Below are 24,382 nucleotides of genomic sequence, written 5' to 3'. Positions count from 1 at the left end.
CACGTGTAGCACTTTGCTCTTTTCTACATTAAACTACATTTTCCAGGAGTTTGCCACGTTCTGAAGCTTCTCCAAGTACTTTTGAGTTCTTTGTGCTGCCTTTCAGTGTCTGCCATCCCTCCATTTCTGTTGTCAAGTTTATTAACTATACCAGAATCATTGTGATTACTGTAAATCAGGAAAAGTAACAAACCCCTGAGGGACTCCCCTGATGACCCCAATCTCCTCTTATTTGTACTCTTGGTGTTCTGACCGGTTAACCAACTTGAGATCAAGTTTTGTAAGCAATCTCTGCTGATGCCTTCAGCTTCTAGGTTCAGAATCAGTCTTCAGGGTTGGGATTGAGCAGGGCTGGTGCCACCATTAAGGAAAATTAGGCTTTCATTTTGGGTGCAGAACATAAGTGGGGGGGTGGTGAGGTTGGCTGTAAAGCCATAGAGGTTAGCTAGTGAACAGTTGGTTGGCGCACTAATAAGCTTGGCCTAGGGCACAAAATAGGAATAATTTGGAATAAATAATGTATGCTTTGTTTGGTCAGCTATTCCGGTTGCTTCTTCAAAAAGAAATTAAAACATAAGTTTGGCAGGAACTTCCTCTCATAATCCCATTTTGGCAGTTATTTAGTATTTTTTTGATTGGTAATTTTCTAATGTATTTCTTCTTATAACAACAACATTGATTTATATAGCACATTTTCATACAAATGAGGTAGCCCAAAGAAGGATGAAGAAAGAGAAAATTAAATTAGACAGTACTAATTAACATAAGATAAAAGTAAGGTCCGATACCAGTACACCTTGAGCCCATAAAAAGCCAATCACTGCTCACTTACACATACACCCACACAGGACCAGTTTGGAAATGGCAGTTATTGCGGATATGGGAGGAACACTTGACACGAAGAACATCTGGGCATGGGTGCTAGATCCATCAGCGAGTAGCGCTAACCAGCACAGGACACTCTCTTTTTGATCAGATGGTTTCTACTTAGGGTGGCGCAGTGCTAGCGCCGCTGCCTCGCAGTGAGGAGACCAAGGATCACATCTCAGGTCTTCCTTGTATGGAGTTTGCACGTTCTCCTTGTGTCTGCATGGGTTTCTAAACACACACCAACCCTTTGGAAGTATGAAACTGTGCTGGAAAGTCGTCACGGACTCCAGTCATCTAATTTGACATGCCCTGTGAGTTCTACTCCTGTAAGCTGACCTCCACAGATAACAAGATCGACAATTGCAGTCATTAGATTTGACATTCCCACCGACTAAAGCACGGGTGTCAAACTCCAGGCCTGGAGGGCCGCAGCGGCTACACATTTTCATTCTAACCCGTTTCCTAATCAGTGACCTGTTTTTGCTGCTAATTCACATTTTAATAGCCCTGTTAGAAGGATTCAGTTCTCTGAATTGATTTGTTTCCTCATTAAAATGCAGCCAAACAGAAATCAGACGTGAAACGAGCCAACAGATGACCAGCTAAACTGGGGCTTCAAACTCCAACCAGTTTCTTAATGAGAAGCCAATTCTTGCCGTTAATTAAACTCGTTACTTAATTCCATGGCTTGTTGTTGCTCTCGTTCTGCCACAGCTGACATTTCCAAAACTGTTGATTTTCTGTTTTTCAAAAGAACATCGTCAAAGTGTTTTGGTGAGCTGAGAGATCAGCCTTACTGAGACCTTCACCTTTCTTCATTTTCAGATATTGTGTGATGGGGTGGCTTGTTTTGTGTCTCATTATTTTTTGGCTGCTAATTAAGGAAAAAGAAACAACTAAAGGGCCTGAGTCAACACTGACAGCAGAAACTGGTCACTAATGAAGAAGATGGTAAGAATAAAAACCTGCAGCCACTGCGACCCTCCAGGACTGGAGTTTGACACCCCTGGACTAAAGGTTAACTTGAGCTGCTGTCCAGAGAGTCACTGATGGTGGCTGAACATGCATCCTTCTGCTATTCAGATTGAAACCCAGTCATGTCTTTATGAAGTGCTTCGAGAAGACACAACATGGACTGAATGGGCTCCTTTCATTTGTGGCCTGTCTTGGGTTTGTGCCACCTGAGGACTCATGAAGCTGTGAGACGTGAAGTCTGAGTCACCACAGGGCTCCTAGACGCTCATCTGGCTTCTGTTTGAATAATTGTCACAAACCTGCTAAGTGTACAGATTCAACTTCCTCCTTGCTGAAGCGCAAGAGAAGGACGGCAGCACTGGCGTCATCAGTTCAACCACAAGCACAAGCCACTTTTCTGTTTCGTAAAAAAAAAGAAAACACATCTAGAAAGTGCTGAGTATAGCAGAAAACACGTGAACAATGGAAACCCGACGAGAAACAAACCAATCTGCGAGGTTCCGTAAAGTGTCAATGGAAACTAAAGAAAGAGAAGTGATGCTTTTGTTTATTGCTAAACTGTTAACTCAAAGAAGAAGCCAAAGGAGAACTTGATTGGGTCGTCGTGGCTGCTGGACACAGTGGCCATCAGGTCAAAGGTTGAGATGTCTTGTGATGACACGCCAGCCAGCACCGCTTCCTGCTGTGCGCCCATTACTGCCCGGGCAGGTTACGTCTCCCCATGCACCATTAACTTGATGAGAAAATGAAAAACATCCGGCTTATTTGCTGAGCTGCTTGATCTACCTCTGTGTTATTGGTAAGCAGATAATGTGGCGTCCCATTGAGACACTTCATCCAGTCCATCGCCGCTTAATCAAGTCTGCCCGCAAAAAGTTTTAAGCCATCTTCACAAATGAGAACTCAGTCTCCAGGCGGTCATTGTGCTTAAATTAAAAAGGAAGAACAAAATTGCATAATACGAGTGTGGGGACTTTACAACTTGTTTGGTCTGAGAAGACGGTGCTCACTCATAATTTTAAGAAAGCACGCAGACATTAATTTATACGGTGACATTATATGGTGAACGTCATCCTGAGGTGCTTTACATGCAGCACACCTATGGGGCAATTGATCCTGTAGAATGTAGATGGAGCATCGGCAGCTTGAGAGGTTCACTTCGGGGGGCCACGTTATCAGAACTGCTGCCTCATGGCTCCTGGGATCAGGATTCACTTAAGAGCCCATTCATTTTCTGCATGGCGTTTGCATGTTTCCTTCAAATCTGAGTGGGCTATTCACTGGGCACTCCTCAGAAGCCTGCCCGTTATTTTACATAACTGCGTGTAAGTTTGAGTTACAAATGAATGCCATCCACACCAGGATCAGTTCTGACCTCCTGCCTAATGCAGCCAGCACAGACACTTACAGTTTGTCACACAAATCTTTATTAGAGAAGTAGGCAAAAAAACAAATGGATGGGGGATTGAGGGATGGATTTAGCGGTACACACTGAAACAGCAGTGGGGCTTGAATTGATTTATATCCCACTGCCACAGTGGCACATACTAAAGGGTGGCATGTTGGTGCAGAAGGGAGGCTGATGCTTGGTAAAATCTCTGGTAGGCTTGGGATCAGCTCTGGGTGCAGCTTTGACTCTATATGTATATTTAAATCAGCCGTGCTGCCTTTCTAAGACGGGTTGATGTCTAAGTAATCCACGTACACCTCAGTGTTAGCATTTAGAGTGCGCCATCTACTGGAATGCATTTGAAATGTGTGCAGTAACAAATTTCACTGCATTTGTCATTTCAGCAGATGGTGCATCACAAAAATATGTAGTAATAAAATGTGTTACTACAAATCTTTATGATGCACCATCTGTTGGAATGACAGATGCAATACATATGTCTCTTTTATAAGCCATTTGGTATGAGATTCATAAAAGTAGTGTTAATGTGTGTGAAGCGTCATCTGTTGGAATGACAAATGCAATGCATATGTTTCTATAATATGCTATTTAATATGAGATTTGTAAAAGTAGTGAGAATGTTTCTGATGCGTCATCTGTTGAAATGACAAATGCAAGGCATTTGCTTACCAGTTTGTGATGCGCCATCATTTGGAATGATTTTTGAAATGCAGATGTCTCTGTTATATGCCATTTGGTATGGAAGTTGTAAAAACAGTGTTAATGCTTGTGGTGCACCATCTGTTGGAATGACAGATGCAAGGCATTTTATTACGATGAATGTTTGTGATGTGCTATCTGTGGGAATGACAAATGTAATGTATTTATTTCTGTTATATGCTATTTAGTATTGGAGTTGTAAAAGCAGTGCTCATGTTTGTGATGCGCCATCTGTTGGAATGACAAGTGCAAGGCATTCTCTTATTATGAATGTTTGTAATGCACCCTCTGACCGAGACATAGCAATTGGACATGCGCATAGATAGACACACAGACACTTATCCTTTTTGTAAAAACTTTGAAAAAGTAGATTTTTTGCAATGTATTGCAGTGGCTAGCTTAATGCATATATTAGCTTTGCTCTTAACTTAGGCCCTACTGATCTAAGCCTTTTAAATGACTTATCTCTGCCTAGATATATGCACAGAACATAATATAATTATTATTCCTCTATTCTGATTTCTGATTATCTTCAGTGTTACTTACTTTTCACATTCTCTACGATTCCATTGTGGAACCACAGGGTACTGCCACACAATATAGTTTTTCTCAGACTTTTATTCCACCATATTTTAGCAATGGAAACAGGAGTAAAGAGTGCATAAGTTACACTGATTTGTGTTTTCCATTAAATGAAATAAAGTTCTGTTTGTTAATGTATTTTTGTTTATAATGGCACCCATTTTGCATGTTGGTGTGACATACAAATAAGAGTTTGACAGTTCTCAGTACACATGAAGATGTTACTACTATTGCGTCTCTCATTGTACACTTAGGCTGGCATCACATTACATGAATTCCAGTTGCACAGGATGTCAAATTTGACAACTACAATTGCTGATCTCATCACCTGAAAATGTCAAATTACACAACTAGGAACTGCAGAGGACCACAACTACACAACTTCATGATGACTTTCGATCACAATTTCACATTTTCAATGTATCACAACCTTACCTGTTTTTCTGACACTCAATAACATGCTGCCTGGCAAAGCTTGTCCTGTATGAATGCTTTCCAGGTATAGCAAGTTGTCCTGCAATCACTCTCCTTTTTGTTCTTTTTATTTCCACTCTGTTGTGGTACGTGAAACACGAGACATCACAGAGACGAGCTTCTCTTCTCTGTGCGAGGTCCAAGTCACCTGCGCTCCTTATCCCTCACTGCTGCATTATACACCTCATTGGCTGACAGCTCTCGCATACACACAAGCCCACCTAACGACTAAAGACAAATGCCATACTATTTGAAAATGTCAGAGTGAGTCACAGTCTACATGAGCCGAGTCACTGGGTTTGTCACACTACATGACTGTTCATCACCGGGAAGCACTGCCTCTGATCTGTTTAAGCGCTGGAAAGCCCTGTAATGAAAAAACTGAAAGTGTGGGCTCTGCATGTGGGAGAGCTGACAACTAATGAGTGTTCACCCGGACGTACAGTACAGCTAATGCAGCAAAGAATTAGGAACGTACGGTTTAGTACCTCACAGACAGAGGAAAGGCTCATCTGCCTAATGGATCGTGTTTTACATACAATAGGATGGAAAAAATAAAAAAGGGCTGAACTCGCTGTACCTGTGAACTCTTCGCACTATCAAGCAGCACATTTTTAGATGTTCCCCGGGGGTCCCTCCATTGACTTATGAACACAAGTGCTTCTATATATGCTACATCTGTCATGACTGACAACATGCTGTCTCCCAAAAAACTGCTGCCCTAGGCAACCGCCAGGCTCATGTACTGTATGTGGTAGAGCCGGCCCTGCTCTGGGGACTTCACGCTTACTCCTGACGCTCCGAGGCTTACAGTCTAAGTGAAGGCCGATAACTACCTTGAAATCAAAACTGATCACACAGACACTGCCTAGTGGGTAAAGTGGGGCCAGAGAATGAGTGACGATAGAGAATCAGACTTTATAGAACTGTTAGATAGATAGAGAGATAGAATGCACTATATAATAGATAGATAGATAGATAGAAGGCACTATATAATAGATAGACAGATAGATATAGATAGACAGATAGATAGATAGATAGATAGATATGAAAGGCACTATATGAGAGATAGATAGAAATGAAAAAATAAATATACAGAAAGTTAAAGGCGCGCTGCTCGTTTATTAACTCTTGAGATAATGAAGACTAGAATGTGGATTTGGTATTCGGCAGATTGCCGCTGCACGCCCTTTATTTCTCTTCTTTTTATTGATCGGCGTACTTCGTGCCCTTTAAGCTGGCAGATGTTTGCGTTGGCATGGAAACCACACGCGAGACTGCACGCCCCTGACGTCAGCGCTCTGTAGGTGATGTAAAATGCCGTCGAACGGTGTGTCTGGCAGGAAGATCAATGCAGAGGGACGAGGAAACAGTGAAGACGAATGTGCCGGCTTCTGTGTTGTCTCTCCGGAGAACCGCTGGGGGCAGCAAATTTCTACAGATGGCGACGTCTGAGGCGCGTTCACGTCTCCCCGCTTCCGCCCTCCCCACTGCTGGACGTGCCCGGGGAAGCTAGACGTGGCAGTCGGTAGGGACCAAACAAGGGGCGTGGAAAATGGAGGTCCGGTGTAGCAAAGAGAACGTACAAACATCCACTGTTTCAGTTACAGGGGGCACCCGGATTTGAACCGGGGACCTCTTGATCTGCAATCAAATGCTCTACCACTGAGCTATACGCCCTTGTCTATCGTGATTATTATTAGATTTTCCTGAAACAGACATCCTATTCTTTTCGTATTAGTTTGCAGATTACTGATTGGATGATAAAATGTTTCTGCAAATATTTTCAACGTAGCATTTTTTCTAAACTCGTTTTACAGGCAGTAAGCGGCGATGTCTAGAGGTAAAATCTGATAAGGATAAACCAGTTCATTCTGACAAAATCCGAAGAATGAGGGGGCACCCGGATTTGAACCGGGGACCTCTTGATCTGCAGTCAAATGCTCTACCACTGAGCTATACCCCCTTCCACGTTATTAATTCTGAATTAATAACTAAAAAAAGGCGTCATATTAGGCCGCCTATTCTGTAATTGACTGAAGTTAATTATTTTTAGTGTGCTTGTTATTCAAATCTCATCTCAGAAAAAAACGTCCAGGCGCTTAGGTGTCGGGCGAGTCTACCAAGATATCGTTGTTAGTCCGTGGTGGGGCAAATGGCGCAGTAGCCACAACATGGATACACACGTTTGGAACTGCAACACAGACCACACCGATCACAGCTAACAAAACTACTTAACGTTTTAAATGTAAGAATTTTTGAATCAATCTAATTTAAATGAACAGTTTTCAATGTTTGGTAACTTAACATTTTCAGATGAGCTCATTCCGTATTTATTTGAAATGGGATGGATAAATGGGATAAGATTCCACCCTACCCAACCCCCCCATTTTTGACACCATTGTGCAGTGCGCTCGAAACCCCCGGAATTTACCAGACTAATGTTTCATTCCGCCCGAACACACGCACACAAGGAGAACCAAGCCCGGCTGGGACGCCATTCCTGCATAGTGACATTATGCACCTCTGAAAGCCCCATCTGTTCTGCTTATAAATGGACACATTTTGTGCACATCTGATCTTCTGGAGTTTCAAAGCAGGTTCGCATTTAACATCCTAAATCCCCCTTTAAATAAGTCATCTGCAGTTCGTTATGTCACGTAGAGGGCGCTATGTGCAAACATCGCGAACTCGATTCAGGGATCAGACGTGATCGTCTGAAAGTGGCCGCCTAGGAAAAAATCAGGATTTAACATTTTTATATAACAAAACATACAGAACTAAGTATACCTCTTGCATTTATATTGAACCGTGATGAAATTGCCAGACAATAGACTGCGCCACGTTTACTTGTACAATGTATAACAGAGTATGGAACGATTAACTTAATGTCAATTTTTAATATGTTTTGTAAATATACTACTATATAGAATTATACCTGCACAAAACAGGGTGGGTTCTGCTTTGCCCTTTTGTTTCGTGGATTGGATTTGACTGCCTGGCACACCTGTAATGGAGTCACTGGTGCCAGAAGAAGATTGAGTAAATGTTGAAGTGTGCTTACCTTAATTCGCTTTATTGAAGTAAACATTTGCAGCATATTAAATCTCGGTTAATCTAAATCTAGAGTGGCGGAGTTTGAGTTTCTGTCAAGACAAAAAATTGAAAGATTAGTATATGGAGAACATTTTTAGGCTCCAAAAAAGATAACCTGTCATGAACTGATGGGCGATTCTTGATACCTGTCATTGGAAACGGAGACCACGAGAGGGCGCTGGAAAACAGCGTTTGCAGGCGCCAGGCGTGACCGCTTCGCGCGCACGAGCGCCCCGCCCACCCCGCCCCCTTGGCCTCCCCCGGTGGCTGCCGTGAGTAATCGCGCGTTCGCGGAGCTGCAGTTTGGCCAGGAAAACGGGCGGATTTGCACGGAAACAAAGTGCGCCTTTCAGACTCGTCGCAGCCACCTTGTAAGCCAGCATGAACCCCAGCTGCTCCCGCTGCGGGAAGATCGTCTACCCGACGGAGAAGGTGAACTGCCTGGACAAGGTGAGGCCGAGTCGCGCAGCTCAGGAAGATGCGACCATTTTTCTTGGTGGGAGCCGTGCTTGGTTATGGGGAACGGCCTCCGAGACGGTTGTGGGTAGCTGTTGTAGATTTTAGCGGCAGCCCTGCTCGGGCCCGCAAGCATTTGGCATCTGTTTGCTACTGCTGATGTGTCCGGGAGTCGGGCATTTCCGGGCCGAGAACGGGCGTCCAGAAGTGCTGCGACATTCTCGTGTTATGCGGGGCTGTTTGACACAATCCCACACCCTGTGCATTCGGGGTCAGTCCGAGCCGATAGCGGAGGAAGGACAGGACCGCTGGCCCCACCTTTGGGACCCTAGGGTTAGAAGGGTTAGAGCTCAGAACAGAGTGGGTGTGCGGAGACAAAACTCCGAAGGTGGGCTTCTGCCCGCTCCCAGATAACGGTAGGACTCCGTGCCACTCTGTCAGGGTACCTGTGCACCCGTTAAAGGTGACACGTTATTCTAACACGCTGACTGTCTCATCATGACTCTGTCAGCAGGACCAAGTGGCACTCTGTGTGCCCCCCTTCTTCTGAGCGATCTTCTGGTCAGAAGCAAGTCTTACTCATTACCTGGCAAGGGCCCACTTTGACTCACTATGTGATCAAAACAAAAAACAAAAAAATCGTTCTTTTCACAACTTGCCGTCCCAACTGTTTGGCTTCACCACCATTGTAGGGTCTGCACACTGGTGGTCAGCGCAGACCTCTGTCCCCTCCCTGGTACATTGCCACTACGTGTCTTAACTTGCAGGTGTGAAGTTCAATCATTCCACTCAAAGACTAACCTCCACCTCCTCCTCTTGTATGGGACCTCATTTTCCAGTTTGTAAAGTAAACCACTCTTGGCTTGTCAGTTAAGAGAAGCCTTTTAGCTCGGGACGCTTTGTGTCACTGTGCGGGGTTTACATGCACAGTTTGATGTTCCTCATCCATTTCGGAGAGTCTGCCTCACACAGGCTGGAGTTTGTCCTTCCTAAAGTCTACCCAAAAATCTTGACAAACGAGAGGAGACCATTCGGGCCATCACGCTCGTTTGTTTGGCTTTACAGCTTCGCTCTCCCAATATCTCCTCCAGATTCTTCATGGCTGTCAAGGTTCCTGCTTCAATTCTGTGTGTCGGTAGCTCGTTTTCAGATTCCCACAACGCTTTGCGTGAAGAAGTGCTTTCTGGCTTCATCCCGAAACGCACTTCCCCTTCGTTTCCATTGGTGTCCTCGAGTACGAGACTCGCTGAGAGAGTTCTGCTCGATCAACTTTATCAGTGTCTTGGAGAGTGGATTTGGTCCCCACATGGATTTCTCCGCTCGAGTTGCTAATTAACCTTCTACAGCGGTACACACGGAAGTGGCCGCTGACTGAAGCTTGCTGACTCTGACTGATCAGGGAGCAGCCGGGTGGGATTGTGTCTGCCCTTTGAAGTATTTGCTAGCAGTGGGCACCTGAACTGATTTCTGCCAACTGGTTTGCTGAGGCCCCTCTATAGGAAAGTTTTTCGGAAAGGCACCTGTGAGGCGGCCTGTGAGATGGTTGTGGCGTGCAGCACTCTCTTCCAACTTATTAGGAGTGGGATGTGGGGTCCGAGCTCCCAAAAATGACAGCATTTGGGCTGCACCCCTTCCTGGTGGTATAGCTATTAATACGTGGGCTGAATCCAAACATTTTGGAGGTTAAGCAAAGCTCATTTCCTGAGTGTGGGTTTTATGTCTGTTCGCCGGCAATCTGCTGCTTTGCTTACTCTGCCAGAAGATTTTATTTAGCCAGGGTCGCTAGCTGCAGTTGGCACCCCCACCATCCCCTCACTCTGAGGCTTTTTAAGTTCTAGCATGTGATGTCAGAATGTGACCACAGTGCATCCTTGGAAGTTCTACCCGTTTTGTCAGGCTTCCTTCGGTGGTATAAAATATAAAACTGAGCACATATTTTGGCAGGTTGTGGTCGGTACTGACCAGTTTATAGCCTGCAACAGTGTGTTGAAGTTGGCCAGAAATGCAAGCATGTTCGTATTGGTCATGATCGAGTCTACATGGGCTTGGAAAACGCCACACAGCGCCCGTCCATGAGGAGATTTGTTCATGGGCAGGGAGTGTGTTGTGGTGGGTTAGGCTTCTGACTTCAAACCTTGAGGTTGTGGGTTCAAATCCCACTCCTGACACCAGTGTGTGCCCCATGAGCAAGTAATCATGCTCCCCATTAGAACTGTGGTATGGTATCTCAGATGTTGTAAAACTCCCTTTTGTTAAAGGCGTCAGGCAAAAAAAAATGGTTTCGGACCCCCAAGTCCTTCAGTCTTTTCTCTCCCAGCAGTAGTCTCTTTTATAAGGCCTACGTTTTCAGCTTCGGCAAACGAATGTCAGTCAGAATTTAATTACTTTTCAGACACCCCCCCCCCATACTATTTAGGCATTACCAGGATTTGGCGAAGCTTATCCCGCTAGTCGTTTGCCATTGCTAGAATGTGAAGCAGATGGAAAGCACCGGTGAACTCATTTCCTGCTCAAGACAGAGTTGGTTTCGTCTGCAGGAGCTTTCGCTTCAGATATTTTCAGGGCTTTGCGATGGGAGCTTCACATAAAAGAAAGAGCGGCTGTTAAGTTGTGCTGATTATATTTCAAGCTTCTAGTGCGGCCTACTTGATTTACTCTTGTTGTCTGGTAGACGTCTGTCTGTCTGTCTGTGTGTGTGTGTGAGCGCACCACACCCTTTAGGCCACACTCCTCACTCTATACTTCATTACAAACTTCAGAAACGCACGCCCCGCGCTGTAGCAGTTCTGTGAAAAGGAATTTGTCGCGCAGACCCGACGTCATTAAAAAAAAAAGAAACAAGAAACCTTTTCCGAGCCTAAGCTGCGGGAATTTGTATCTCAAGGGCTTGGCGGAGCAGCCTCTGTTTGACTTGACTGATTCTGCGTGGGGCTGGCCCGTCTCCTGGGGTGTTGTGGAATGTGCCGAGTTGTGCCTGGCTGCTTCGCCTTTAGCCTGCAGTACGGAACAAGTGCTCACATGTACCACACAACGGTCTGGCCAGGACCCCGGTGGAGTGTGGCAGGCGATTATCGGTGATGCCATGCTACCTAGTGAGCAGGCAGGCAGGCGGGCATGTGGCGTGTGCTACTTTTCAGATGATTTGTGAAGCGTTGCCCTCAATGGCTCGAGATGGCTAGTGAACCGATCTCTTCTAGGGTGGCAGTGCCGATTTGTGTGCCTGCACTGTTGTCGGGATTGGCAGCGGGGGGGTGTTCTCTTATGCCCTGAGGTGTGTGTGTGCATTCATGCTTGTTCTTACTCAAGACTGCATGCTCTCAAGCACCTGAGTCCGCTGTGGGAAGTGGGCAGAGCTCTGCTGACGTCAGTTTTGCTGAGCTCTCTCCAAAAATAGCCCAGCTCTTGCACCTCTGCAGATGCTTGGACGGGTGCAGCCTGTACTGCCCTCAATTTTCGAGCGAGGATTTTGCAGATCAGTTTTGTCACTCTCTTCTCCTTGAATCATTGCTGCTGTCAGACTGAAGCTGATTGCTATAATCGTTTTTCATCCAGTGCTTAGCAGTGTAATAAGTCAACCCACTATCTACAAATAGCTGCTGGTTACAGGGCCTGGGCAAAAGCTACCTGGGCTGTTCACTCTGTCCTTGGGCTAGCATCTGCTAAGGGGATGAGGCAATGCTGCCAGCTTCAGACACCAGCAATGACCTAGTTAGGGCAGCTGCTGCTGTATTGATGCAGGCCTTGGCCTAACCTGTTGGCGCAAGGATGTGCGGTTTATAAGCCTCAGCTGACGGCCTTTTACTGAGGAGGTGCGGGTGGGGGCAGAGGCTGAGTCCAGTTTACCACCCCCTGTCCATTGGGTGGTCACGTTCATTGTACACTGCATGATGCACTGAGATGGCTGTTTAGATAGAGAGAGAGATAGATATGAAAGGCACTATATAATAGATAGATATGAAAGGCAATATATACAGTGGAGGAAATAATTATTTGACCCCTCACTGATTTTGTAAGTTTGTCCAATGACAAAGAAATGAAAAGTCTCAGAACAGTATCATTTCAATGGTAGGTTTATTTCAACAGTGGCAGATTGCACATCAAAAGGAAAATCGAAAAAATAACTTTAAATAAAAGATAGAAATTGATTTGCATTTCATTGAGGGAAATAAGTTTTTGAACCCTCTAACAAAAAAAGACTTAATACTTTGTGGAAAAACCCTTGTTTGCAAGCACAGAGGTCAAAAGTTTCTTGTAATTGATGACCAAGTTTGCGCACATTTTAGGAGGAATGTTGGTCCACTCCTCTTTGCAGATCATCTCTAAATCCCTAAGGTTTCGAGGCTGTCTCTGTGCTACTCTGAGCTTGAGCTCCCTCCATAGGTTTTCTATTGGATTAAGGTCCGGAGACTGACTAGGCCACTCCATGACCTTAATGTGCTTCTTCTTGAGCCACTCCTTTGTTGCCTTTGCTGTATGTTTTGGGTCATTGTCGTGCTGGAACACCCATCCACGACCCATTTTCAGTTTCCTGGCAGAGGGAAGGAGATTGTCGCTCAGGATTTCACGATACATGGCTCAGTCCATTTTCCCGTTAATGCGATTAAGTTGTCCTGTGCCCTTAGCAGAAAAACACCCCCAAAGCAAAATGTTTCCACCCCCATGCTTGACGGTGGGGACGGTGTTTTGGGGTCATAGGCAGCATTTTTCTTCCTCCAAACACAGCGAGTTGAGTTAATGCCAAAGAGCTCTATTTTGGTCTCATCAGACCACAGCACCTTCTCCCAGTCACTCTCTGAATCATTCAGGTGTTCATTGGCAAACTTCAGACGGGCCTGCACATGTGCCTTCTTGAGCAGGGGGACCTTGCGAGCCCTGCAGGATTTTAATCCATTGCGGTGTAATGTGTTTCCAATGGTTTTCTTGGTGACTGTGGTCCCTGCTAATTTGAGGTCATTAACTAACTCCTCCCATGTAGTTCTAGGATTCTTTTTCACCTTTCTCAGAACCACTGACACCCCACGAGGTGAGATCTTGCGCGGAGCCCCAGAGCGAGGTCGATTGATGGTCATTTTGTGCTCCTTCCATTTTCGAACAATCGCACCAACAGTTGTCACCTCCTCTCCCAGCTTCTTGCTAATGGTTTTGTAGCCCATTCCAGCCTTGTGCAGGTCTACAATTTTGTCTCTGACATCCTTGGACAGCTCTTTGGTCTTTCCCATGTTGTAGAGTGTGGAGTCTGCTTGATTGATTGATTCTGTGGACAGGTGTCTTTTATACAGGTGACTAGTTAAGACAGGTGTCCTTAATGAGGGTGACTAATTGAGTAGAAGTGTCTAACCACTCTGTGGGAGCCAGAACTCTTAATGGTTGGTAGGGGTTCAAAAACTTATTTCCCTCAATGAAATGCAAATCAATTTCTATCTTTTATTTAAAGTTATTTTTTCGATTTTCCTTTTGATGTGCAATCTGCCACTGTTGAAATAAACCTACCATTGAAATGATACTGTTCTGAGACTTTTCATTTCTTTGTCATTGGACAAACTTACAAAATCAGTGAGGGTTCAAATAATTATTTCCTCCACTGTAATAGATAGATATGAAAGGCACTATATGATAGATAGATATGAAAGGCAATATATAATAGATAGATATGAAAGGCACTATACGATAGATAGATATGAAAGGCAATATATAATAGATAGAGTTTTATTTGTGCCATGTTGTACCATGTTAGCCATTATGGATGCAATGAGAAGTCAAGTAAAATGACACCTCTTATTGGCTAACTGAACCGATTACAATATGCAAGCTTTTGAGGCAACTCAAGCCCCTTCTGATTACAACCTGCCTGAAGAATGGACCTCAATTGCCTTGGAGGCTTGCATAATGTAATTGGTTCAGTTAGCCAATGAGAGGTGTCATTTTGCTTGACTTCTCATTTGTCCCAAGGGGCAAGTTCAGCGTGTACAGAAGCTCAAGAAATCTAGCAAACAAGCAACAACTCCCCTCAAACAGACACACTTTTAAAAATTACAAAAAGAAACAAAGAAAACTTCTGACTTGGCTGAGGATAAAAGCACAGTCCCAGTGAGGCATTATAATGGCATGTTGCCGTTCAATATAAAGGAGGCCGTTCAACATTTCTTGTCACACTTGTGCTGAATAATTTGCTGGCCGTAAGTCCTCAGTATTAGTGTGTCAGAGTGAGGATATGCCGCTTTATTCATAGTGGCCATCAGTTTTGTCCTCGTTCTCTCCTCCACTACCATCTCCGGCAGGATTTCAGGGTGTCCCATAACTAAGCTTGCCTTCTGAATAGTGAGGGGCGATTTTGTGAACAAGCCATTCTTGTTTGAGCAGCTCTTTTCAGTGAATCCTATGCACGAACAAATTGATTCACTGGAGCTCAATGGGAGTGCTCAAGTGCTTGCGTGATGTTGTCGGCGCCGTCTTTTGGTTTGTCTGAAGTTGGTCTGAACCCTGAGCCTCCATTGATTTGATTTGCGAGCGAATCCCTCTTAAAGATTCTTGTTCATTGGATTTGAAAACAAATCACTACCCAAGAACCAGTGTGACAATTCTTTCATCTTGCTGACGTTGGTAGGTGTTTAAAGTGCATGCGCAAGAACTGCCTGAATCGTGAGCCTCAGTTCACTTGATTTGTGGACGAACCACTCTACCTGAGAGCAAGCGTAAAGATTCTTGTTTGATTCACAAATGAATTCCTACCCAAGAACCTGCCTAGTAATTGTCATTCATTTGATTCTTGATCTGAGTCACTAACTGAGAACTAGTCTAATGATTCTTACTCATTTGATTTGCAAACAAATCATTACAATTTGCACAATTCTTATTTACTTGTGATTCTGTATTGTAATTTCTTATTTTAATTATGTATTCTAAATATGTTCTCATGGATTGTGAACTGAAACTGGGATAATGTCATATGAATTATTGTGTTAAAATATATAATTAATATTATCATGCATATATATAAATACTGTGTGTGTGTGTGTACATCTCAAAATAATGTCAGTCAGTCAGTTAGTCAGTCATTCTCCAACTCTAACACAGGGTCACGGGGGTCTGCTGGAGCCAATCCCAGCCAACACAGGGTGCAAAGCAGGAGCAAATCCCTGGGCAGGGCGCCAGCCCACCACAGGGCACACACAAAAACACACCAGGGACAATTTAGGATCGCCAATGCACCTAACCTGCTTGTCTTTGGACTGTGAAAGGAAACCCACGCAGACACGGGGAGAACATGCAGACTCCACACAGGGAGGACCCGGGAAGCAAACCCAGGTCTCCTTACTGCGAGGCAGCAGCGCTACCCACTGCGCCACCGTGCCGCCCTCAAAATAACGTACAAATTATTCACTGTATATTTGTGATATCAGAGGGGACCCTAAACCCCCCTGAATGTAAGACTCCATACCCAGGTTTCTTAAACTTTTCTTTCTGCCAACCCTGGTTTTGCCCTTCTTATACTCTTTGAGACCCATGATGAGGGTGTGGTGTGGGTCCCCCTTGGAGAATTGCAGTTGATCGTCAGGAAGGAGTAATAATGACTGCTTAAATGACCCACTGCAACACACATTGCAAGCCATGTGTGACCCATTCCCATAGTATACAATGGGGACTTGCGACCCATAGTTTCACTCTTTCAGGGCTGATGTTGACGATGGTAATCGACTGTAAACTGCGACAAAGCCAACCGTTATGTTTTAGTTGGACTCTCGTTGCTAGAAGGAAAGTTAGGTTCATTGGTTTGACCGAGAGTTCCTGCTCTCGCATGAGTAGCAAGGCAAAAATGGCACTGGCATCTGGCACGAGAATAAAGCGAATGCGTCAAGCAAAACACTCCGTGGATGACGTTTTGCCTATTATTATCTCTGAACTGGACAATGACTTGTCAGACAGATTTTGATACAAGTGATTGAAAACAAATGTCAGGTTACGGCTGCAGCCCCCAGTTAATCGTTATACTGACAATGTTGGCCAGGGAGGACTAACACTTAACAGTGATAAGATTGCAGTGCACTGCGACCGTGTCCCAGCCATGCAATGACAACTTGGCCGCATATTCTTGGCAAAGTGGCAGCCACAGCATGCAGCAACAGACGTTCTATGTTGATTTCTGTGTGAAACTCTCAAAGAGTTAAGAAACTCTGCTCCGAGCGTATCCAACGAATCAACAGAATCGATTCACTTTAAAAGGTACTTTGAAACAATCGAATCGGTAAAGTGAATCGAAATGCCCAGCAGTACTGGCTGTTTAGTTTGCTGATTTGGTGAGCCCACACTGGCTATCACACTTCTAGAACACGTGAAGGAAGTTGCTACCCACATCAAAAGTCCACTAAGAGAAGCGTCTACTCTGCCCTTTCTTAAATAGTCCTCCATGTTACTTCCTCAGTGTGTCCTGAGTCTGCTTTATTTGAAAAGTTCTTTCAAAAATCTCTAATCAGGCTGGCTCAACTAAGATCCGTTGCAGTGGCTGCTGGGAATGACAGCTTGTTGGACTGAACGGTCTCCTGTCATTTGAGATACCACTGAGGGTTTTATGACTAATTCAGTGCTCTGAGTCCTAGCGTATTTGTTTTAAAATGGTTGTGTGAAGGACCCTCTTTTGTGAGCACGTTATCTGCACATCAGTCTGTCTGAGTGTTACCCTGAAAAATGTCTGTTTGCAGATCTTGTAACAAGAAGAGCAAGGGGCAGAGGGCTCAACAAGGCTCCTTTAAGCACAAGCGGCTTTTGTTGGGTAACGGGAAGTGACTTGCCATGACTGTGCCTCTTGCATTTAGGATTTCAGCCTGCTGTGAACTTTGCGGCCTCTTTTTTTTTTTAAACAAGCATCAATTCTTGGTGTCATACCATTAAGATTTCCAATTTCCAACAAACCCTTTTCTCCCACCTCAGTGTTTTGCTCCTCTTGCTGTATTTGTGGAGTTTGCTGTTGGTCCGACTTGGTGCTTTGGCCACAGCTGCTCAGTCTGTTCACTCAGATCCACACTGCCGGGCTAAACTGCGCTTCTTTGTGTTCTGACCAGAAACGGAAATGAGATAATGAGAGATGAAAATCGACTGGAATCAGTCAGTGGGGTTTCTTGGTGATTTGGGGGGGCTTCATGATGAGCAGTCCGTTTAAATTATTTTGAGTAGAACCTCTGTGTGTTTTATTTTTGCGCACTTTTAAGACTTTAGATTAATCTCTGGGCTCTAACTCTTATAATTTAAGTGCCAGTGCCGCTGCCCTTTTTGAGCGTGTATTGTGTGTGGAGCTGGGGGGGGTAGGGGGGTCTGGGTCTTATGTGGTATTTTGCACTTACATTTTATTGTTCTCACTTTATACTTTGTTACTGCCGATGTCTGGAGGCTGATCAAGTACTGTCTGTTTCGCTATCTGTGTATCCATCAGTCTGTCTGTCTGTCTGCCTCGTGTTATTTACCGGTTTGTCTAGCTGCCCACCTTCCTGCCATACTGTCTTGTCTTTCCATCCTTTTATATAGTGTCTTTTGTGTCATTGGCTGCCTACATCATCGATGGTGTCTCTACTTATTCTACTTCTTCTCTCGCTGACCCCACTGTATTCACGTTACGTCACCTCCGTCCATTGGGCCCTCTGTTGTGATGTGTTTGTCAGTTTCACTTTCAGAGAGAGCATATGTCTTCTCTCCAGACAGCGGACTTCTCTTCCTGTGGATCGGCCTAAGCATGGATAATCTGTACATGTTAATGTGGTCTTTCCTTGTTTTTTTATATTGCAGTTCTGGCACAAAGCATGTTTCCACTGCGAAGTCTGCAAAATGACCCTGAATATGAAGAATTACAAAGGTTATGACAAGAAACCTTACTGCAACGCGTGAGTACAACGCCCTAGATCTTCAAGTCCTTGTCACATATAGTTCTCTTTAGAAAGGTTTTTGTATGTCCTTATAATGGCGATACTTGAGATTGGCTTATTAAAAATCTGACTGGTGTGGTTCCTGTCTCTCTATATTTAAGTTCCTCCCACCATTGTCAGATCATCCAAATTCTGATAGCTAAGTGGTCTATTTGACAGAAGCTTTAGTGTGTTTCACCTGTGGTTTGTGGTTAGCTAACTTTTAGTCATAGCCCCCCAAAGCTGTACACTACTGAATATTAAGAGTGCCTGTGAATGCTTCCATAGTATATATGTGAATTTCCCCTTTCCTATCTATCTATCTATCTATCTATCTATCTATCTATCTATCTATCTATCTATCTATCTATCTATCTATCTATCTATCTATCTATCTATCTATCTATCTATCTATCTATCTATCTATCTATTATATAGCACCTTTCACATCTATCTATCTATCTATCTATCTGGCTGGCTGTCTGTCTGTCTGTCTGTCTGTCTGTCTGGCTGGCTGTCTGTCTGTCATAGTTGTAAGTGGCTAAAGTTTTGAAAAATCTCTGATTTTAAAGAGGATGCCAAAATGATGCAATGGTTAACACTGATGCCTCATGGTGTCAGTGCCCCAGGTTTGCATTTCACGACTGGTCAGTTCTTAAAATGTATTATTATTATTATTTATATAGCGCCTTTCCCATGCCAAAGGCACTTACAGAATATAAGAAAGAACGGCAGGGTATACAGTGTATAGCATTGTACAAACCAAATAAATCAATAAAGAAGATTAAGACAGTAAGTTCAGAGAAAGCCTAACAGACAACATAATTGATAGTCCAGCACACACACACACATAACGGTTACATGAGCATCTTGACAGAGAGGTAAGCTGAGAGAAGGGTAATAAAGTCAGGTAGAGCTAAAAGCCTTCCTGAACAGATGAGTTTTGAGTTGTTTTTTTTAAAAGAATTCATGGAGTCAGCTGGCCTGATTAATTTCGGTAGGTCATTCCAGAGTCTGGGCGCTCGCCATACAGCTGAAGGCCCTGCTGTCACCCATGGAGTGTAGATTAGTGTGGGGCACAACAAGATTACCAGAATCAGAGGACCTTAGTGGGCGGCCAGGCACATATATCTTCTTGTGTAAAGTCTGAATGCCTTCCATGTGTCTGATTGTTTTTTGTTTCTGCAGATGATGTGGATCTGTGGGTGTTAGCGCAAACACGCCATGTATCAGGCTGGTGGCCCCCATGACCTAACCCATGGGTTTATCTGTTTGGTGGGCCACTGAAGGAAATGCAGTTTAGCTTGCAATTGTTTTCTCTTTAGATAAACTGATGTCGCATTACATGACTTGTAGTTAGAAGGGCTGTCGGACTTTGTGACTGCGGTAACTAGAGCGCATCATATTACACGACTAGCAATCACCAGGCATTGCAAATTAGACGACTCTGACCCGGGCTTTCCAGCACAGGTTGACATTTCAAAAGTATTGCAGCGTTTCCCCAATAATGTACCAATATGAAAATTTACAGGTATGGCGAGTTCAGCAAAAATCTTGGTGTCCCCCCTTCTGTTCTATTGTGGTACATAAAACACAAGACATCAGACAGATGAGTCTCCTATGCTTGAAAGATCCAAAACACCCACGTTCTCCATTCCTCAATAATGCAGTATATGTGTTGTATTTCTGGGTAACATTTTACTACATTGCTTGTCAGCTCTTGCCTCTGCAACGTAAGAAAAAATCAGACCTGTTTGTTTCTTTGGAGTGAGTCGCTAGGCATGGCAGCATGCCCCTTCAAATCTTATATCGCATCTCCAGTTAATTCAGAACTCGGCTGCAACAGTCCTTACACAAACCAGCCGCAGTGAGCACATCACACACATCCTGCCTTCACCGGCTTCCTGTGTCTTACAAAATTGACTATAAAATTCTATTATTAACCTGTGATGCTTTAAATGGCCTTGCAGCGGACTACATCAGTGACCGTCTCCATCACTGTACTCCTGTTCATCCACTAAGGTCCTCTGATTCTGGCAATCTTGTTGTGCCCCACACAACCCCCTGGGTGGCAGGGCCTTCAGCTGTATAGCGCCCACACTTTAGAATGACCTCCTGAATGACTCCATTCATTCTTTTAAAAAACAATTTTAAACTCATCTGTTCAGGAAGGTTTTTAACTTAACTGACATTCTGCCCCCCTCGTCCTTTCTGTCCAGATGCTCAGGATAATATGTGTGTGTGCGTGTGTGTGTGTTATATCACAAATCGTGTGATTTGTTCAGGCATTTAATATTTTACTCTTGTATATTCTTTCTTTTATTCTATTTAATGCTTTTGTATGTCCTGTGTGTGTTTGTTTGTTGTTCTATGCAGAGGCTATTTGTATCTTAAGCTCCTTGAGCATGGGAAAGGCACTATGTAAATAAAAAGTATTATTTATTATTATGATTATTATGATGATGACTGTGGTCTCAGGAGTGTACTCTGACTGCCCACGAGAGTGAGTTTGGGAGCAGGCGCTGATAGCGTGTTGCCGCTGCACCCACCACATGACAGTCCACCTGGATTTGGCCCAGAGTGCAGTGGGTGACACCTCAGCACCTCACTTGGAACAGTGTGAGGTTTATTATGGCAGCTGGAATGCCAGTCCTGCCACCCATCCCAAGTTTTCCCTGTAATTTGGAGGACCTGCTTGCAGGGCTGGATGCAGATTAACGTCATACCCGGGACGGCGCAATTACGGGTTAAGGGCCTTCCTCAAGGGCCCGGCGGAGTGGAGTCGCTTCTGGCGTTTGCAAAATTCAAACCAGCAACCTTCTGATTGCTGGCGCAGATCGCTAGACAAGTCATGTAATGTAAAATGGCCTTTATTAGTCATAGACAGGGCTGTGGAGTCGGAGTCGAAGACAATTTTGGGTACCTGAAGTCGGAGTCGGCAAAAATGTACCTGATAAATTCAAATTGTAATGAAAAAAAAAATTGCAGCAAGTTCAAATGTCCCATTTCACAAACAATAGTCATAATTAAGTACTTATCTAATCAATCAATCAATCAACATTTATTTATATAGCACATATTCATACAAAAAAATGTAGCTCAAAGGGCTTTACAAAATGAATAGAAAAATAGAAGACACAGTAAAAAATAAACATAAGTCAACATTAATTAACAGGGCCAGGGTGGACAGAAAAAACAAAAAAAAACTCCAAAGGCTGGAGAAAAAAATAAAATCTGTAGGGGTTCCAGACCAAGAGACTGCCCAGTCCCCTCTGGGCAATCTACCTAACATAAATCAAAGAGTCCTCTTTGTATTTAGGGTTTTCATGGAAGGACCTGATGATGATGGTCACGTAGACGTCTGGCTTTCAGTCCATCAATGTTGGTGCTTTGAGTAGGTGGTGGTAAGATGTAAGAATAAAGCCCAGTGCATAGTTGTATTACTACTAGTGTGAAGTTCAGCTGGGCTATTATACAACCTGACATTCACATATTGTAATCTGGATTATGGTACATTACAAAAAGCGTTTTCATTTTACTTCACATATAATGTGTTTAACAAGTTCATTTGAGTGTAAACAGGTGTAATGATGTAGGTGGAGGTGTGTGCTATGGCCTGGTGTGTGTTCAGGGTTCTTGTCTTTTGTTCAAACTGGCCAATACGGTAGAGAGAGTCAGCTTCCCCAGCCAGTAGTTCTGTGCTTAAATGACGTGCATGTTGCCTTCCTTTAATCAACATGGAAAATATATTAGCAAGTTACATACAGAGGAGTCGGAGTCAGAAGTACCAGACACTAAGGTGTCTTAGTCGAAGGATTTATCTACCGACTCCACAGCCCTGGTTATAGACACAGTAAATACTAAATATTTAAATACATTTTAAGCACTGTTGAAAGCGCAGGTGAATGGTCTTTTGTTTAAAAAACAATATGACAATACGTGTAACCAATAGTGAAGCACTTGGGCAAAGATGTAAGATAAAATTCTACCAACATTTTCCGGCAATATCCAAGCAAATATCAAGAGTGCAACCCAGCAGAAGCAGTACGTCAGGAGGTTGGTTATCCCACCTCCCAGTTTCTGTGTACTTGAACCCTGCATGTTCTCCCTGTGTCTCTGTGTGGTTTTCTCCCAGATGGCAAAGACATTTCTGTTTGCCTTGTTGGCCCCGTGTTGGTGTCTGAATGGGTATCCCCTCTGTTGGACTGGAGCCCCTCCAGTTGATTCCTGTCTTTTGTAAAATGCCAGCAGGATAAACTCGGACACCCTGTCACTCTGAGTTGGATCAAGCAGGGTTGAGAAGTTGTGTTACTTTTAATTTTCCATGTGTTTTTTGCTGTCTGAGCATTTTCTAGCAGTTGTTATCATCAGAAGCGTTAAGCTGCGTGGAGCACCCAAACCAAAAAATAAAACAGAAAACTTAAAGCCCACCAACTTCCATAAGCTGCGTGCGTGGTATGTAGACAGAGGGGGGTGTTTATGTAACTGAAGGGGCGCACTCCGGACACCCAAATCCTCAGCTTTCCCCCAGGGGCTCCAAATAAGCTCCAAGCAGCATTGGTTCACACCCTTTGTGACTGGTTTGAGATTTCCAGTGGTTCTTATTCTCAACGTGGGTGTGACATTTTGATTTTGCTCGACACTTTTAGACTGAGGACCTTTGCAGTGGTTCTTGCGCTGTATGACCGTCTGTGTTTTTCTGTTGGCGTCTTGCTCTGTGGGAATTCTTTTCAGTTGGCTTTGGCTTTGCTAATCTTTTTCCAGTGGTTGTTGCTCTCTGAACTTTTTAATTACTGCACTGTGCAGTTCCTCTTTCTTACCCCTGGCCTAAGTAAAGTTTATCAGTACTGTTTATCTTTTATCATAAAGTGGGAGAAGAGGCATCTTCTGGTCCTATGGGGGAAAGTTTGGAGGGAAATTCCGTAAATTCCAGGACTTGTAATGATCTCCCAGAGGCCCTTATGTCTGATCTGACATAGAAACTTTTCCAGACACACACTGAAGTTGGGGCCTGGTGATGCTTTTTCTTAAAATGGGAGGAGGGCTCGGCCGCACTGTACGGCAGTCACTGAGAGCAAAGGTGCGCTTCTGGTGGCTGTGTTTGCTCTTCGTATAAATAGATATTTGAGGAAGTGTGGTTTTGCTATCTGGGTGTCAGAAGCCTTGGTTTGTGCAACACTGAAAATTGTACTTTGAACTGCAGGCTGCATTTTACACCCCAGGCACTGTGATCATCAGGAGCCCCTATATGCATTCTTGTGACGCAGAAGGTGGGTTGGTGCAGGCAAAATGAATAACCTGATCACACTTTGCTCTTCCTGCATTAGCATGTTAAACCTGTAAAAGTACTTACTACACTTTTTTTTTTTTTTTTGGTTGTATAAAGCATAGGTTACCACAAAGGCAGAAAATATGTAGCACAAAATCTTCGTTGCTTACACAAACAGATTCTTTTCAAGAATGCGGTGGCCTAGTGTCTGCCTTCACTCAATAAAGAAGGAATTGAAAGTAAAAACTGGAGCCAAGTTTGTAATGAAACAATAGCTGAGCCACACCCTTCTTTATCTGCCCGATTAGGCCATTTTAATGTAACTTGCTTTAGCCCCTTCTGTACTGCAGAACTGAGTCCTGGAAACTAAAATTCCCCCTCTCGAGTTTCTGCTTCTTTTCCACTTGCAGGGAAAATGCCCCCGCGCAATATGTCCGTAACCAAGAGCATTGTATATGTTGTTGTATCCTGTTTCACGTTTCTTATTGACCTCTTCAAATGCTTTGTGTTGTATTTCCTCCCTTTGCATGCTTAACACTGTTGGATGTGCTTTCCATGCCATTAAAATGAATGATTTATAGTTGGTGAATCTTATCGGCAGCTTTTTAACCTCTTGAAATCTTTTGTCCTGTTTTAGTTTACTTGAGCTAGACTTCTCAC

General features: G+C 43.9%; 1 protein-coding gene and 2 non-coding genes across 3 annotated transcripts in view; 1 reads left to right on the top strand and 2 right to left on the bottom strand.

Annotated features, from left to right (window-relative positions):
- Positions 1-6,619: 6,619 nt before the first annotated feature.
- Positions 6,620-6,691, bottom strand: trnac-gca. The gene has a single exon. It is a non-coding gene; the product is annotated as a tRNA-Cys (tRNA).
- Positions 6,692-6,905: 214 nt separating this feature from the next.
- Positions 6,906-6,977, bottom strand: trnac-gca. The gene has a single exon. It is a non-coding gene; the product is annotated as a tRNA-Cys (tRNA).
- A 1,373-nt stretch (positions 6,978-8,350) lies between these two features.
- lasp1 (LIM and SH3 protein 1) overlaps positions 8,351-24,382 on the top strand; it is a 64,310-nt gene continuing 48,278 nt past the window's right edge. Inside the window, exons 1-2 of the mRNA XM_039739905.1 lie at positions 8,351-8,557; positions 18,338-18,432. Of these exons, the coding sequence (XP_039595839.1) occupies positions 8,489-8,557; positions 18,338-18,432 (164 nt within the window). The 5' untranslated portion in view covers positions 8,351-8,488. The remainder of the gene's footprint in view (positions 8,558-18,337; positions 18,433-24,382) is intronic.

This window comes from Polypterus senegalus, chromosome 17, assembly GCF_016835505.1.
Source record: "Polypterus senegalus isolate Bchr_013 chromosome 17, ASM1683550v1, whole genome shotgun sequence".
NCBI classification, from domain to species: Eukaryota; Metazoa; Chordata; class Cladistia; order Polypteriformes; family Polypteridae; genus Polypterus; species Polypterus senegalus.
Note: the sequence above shows the minus strand (reverse complement) of the source record. Positions and strands in the feature narration are given on the sequence as shown.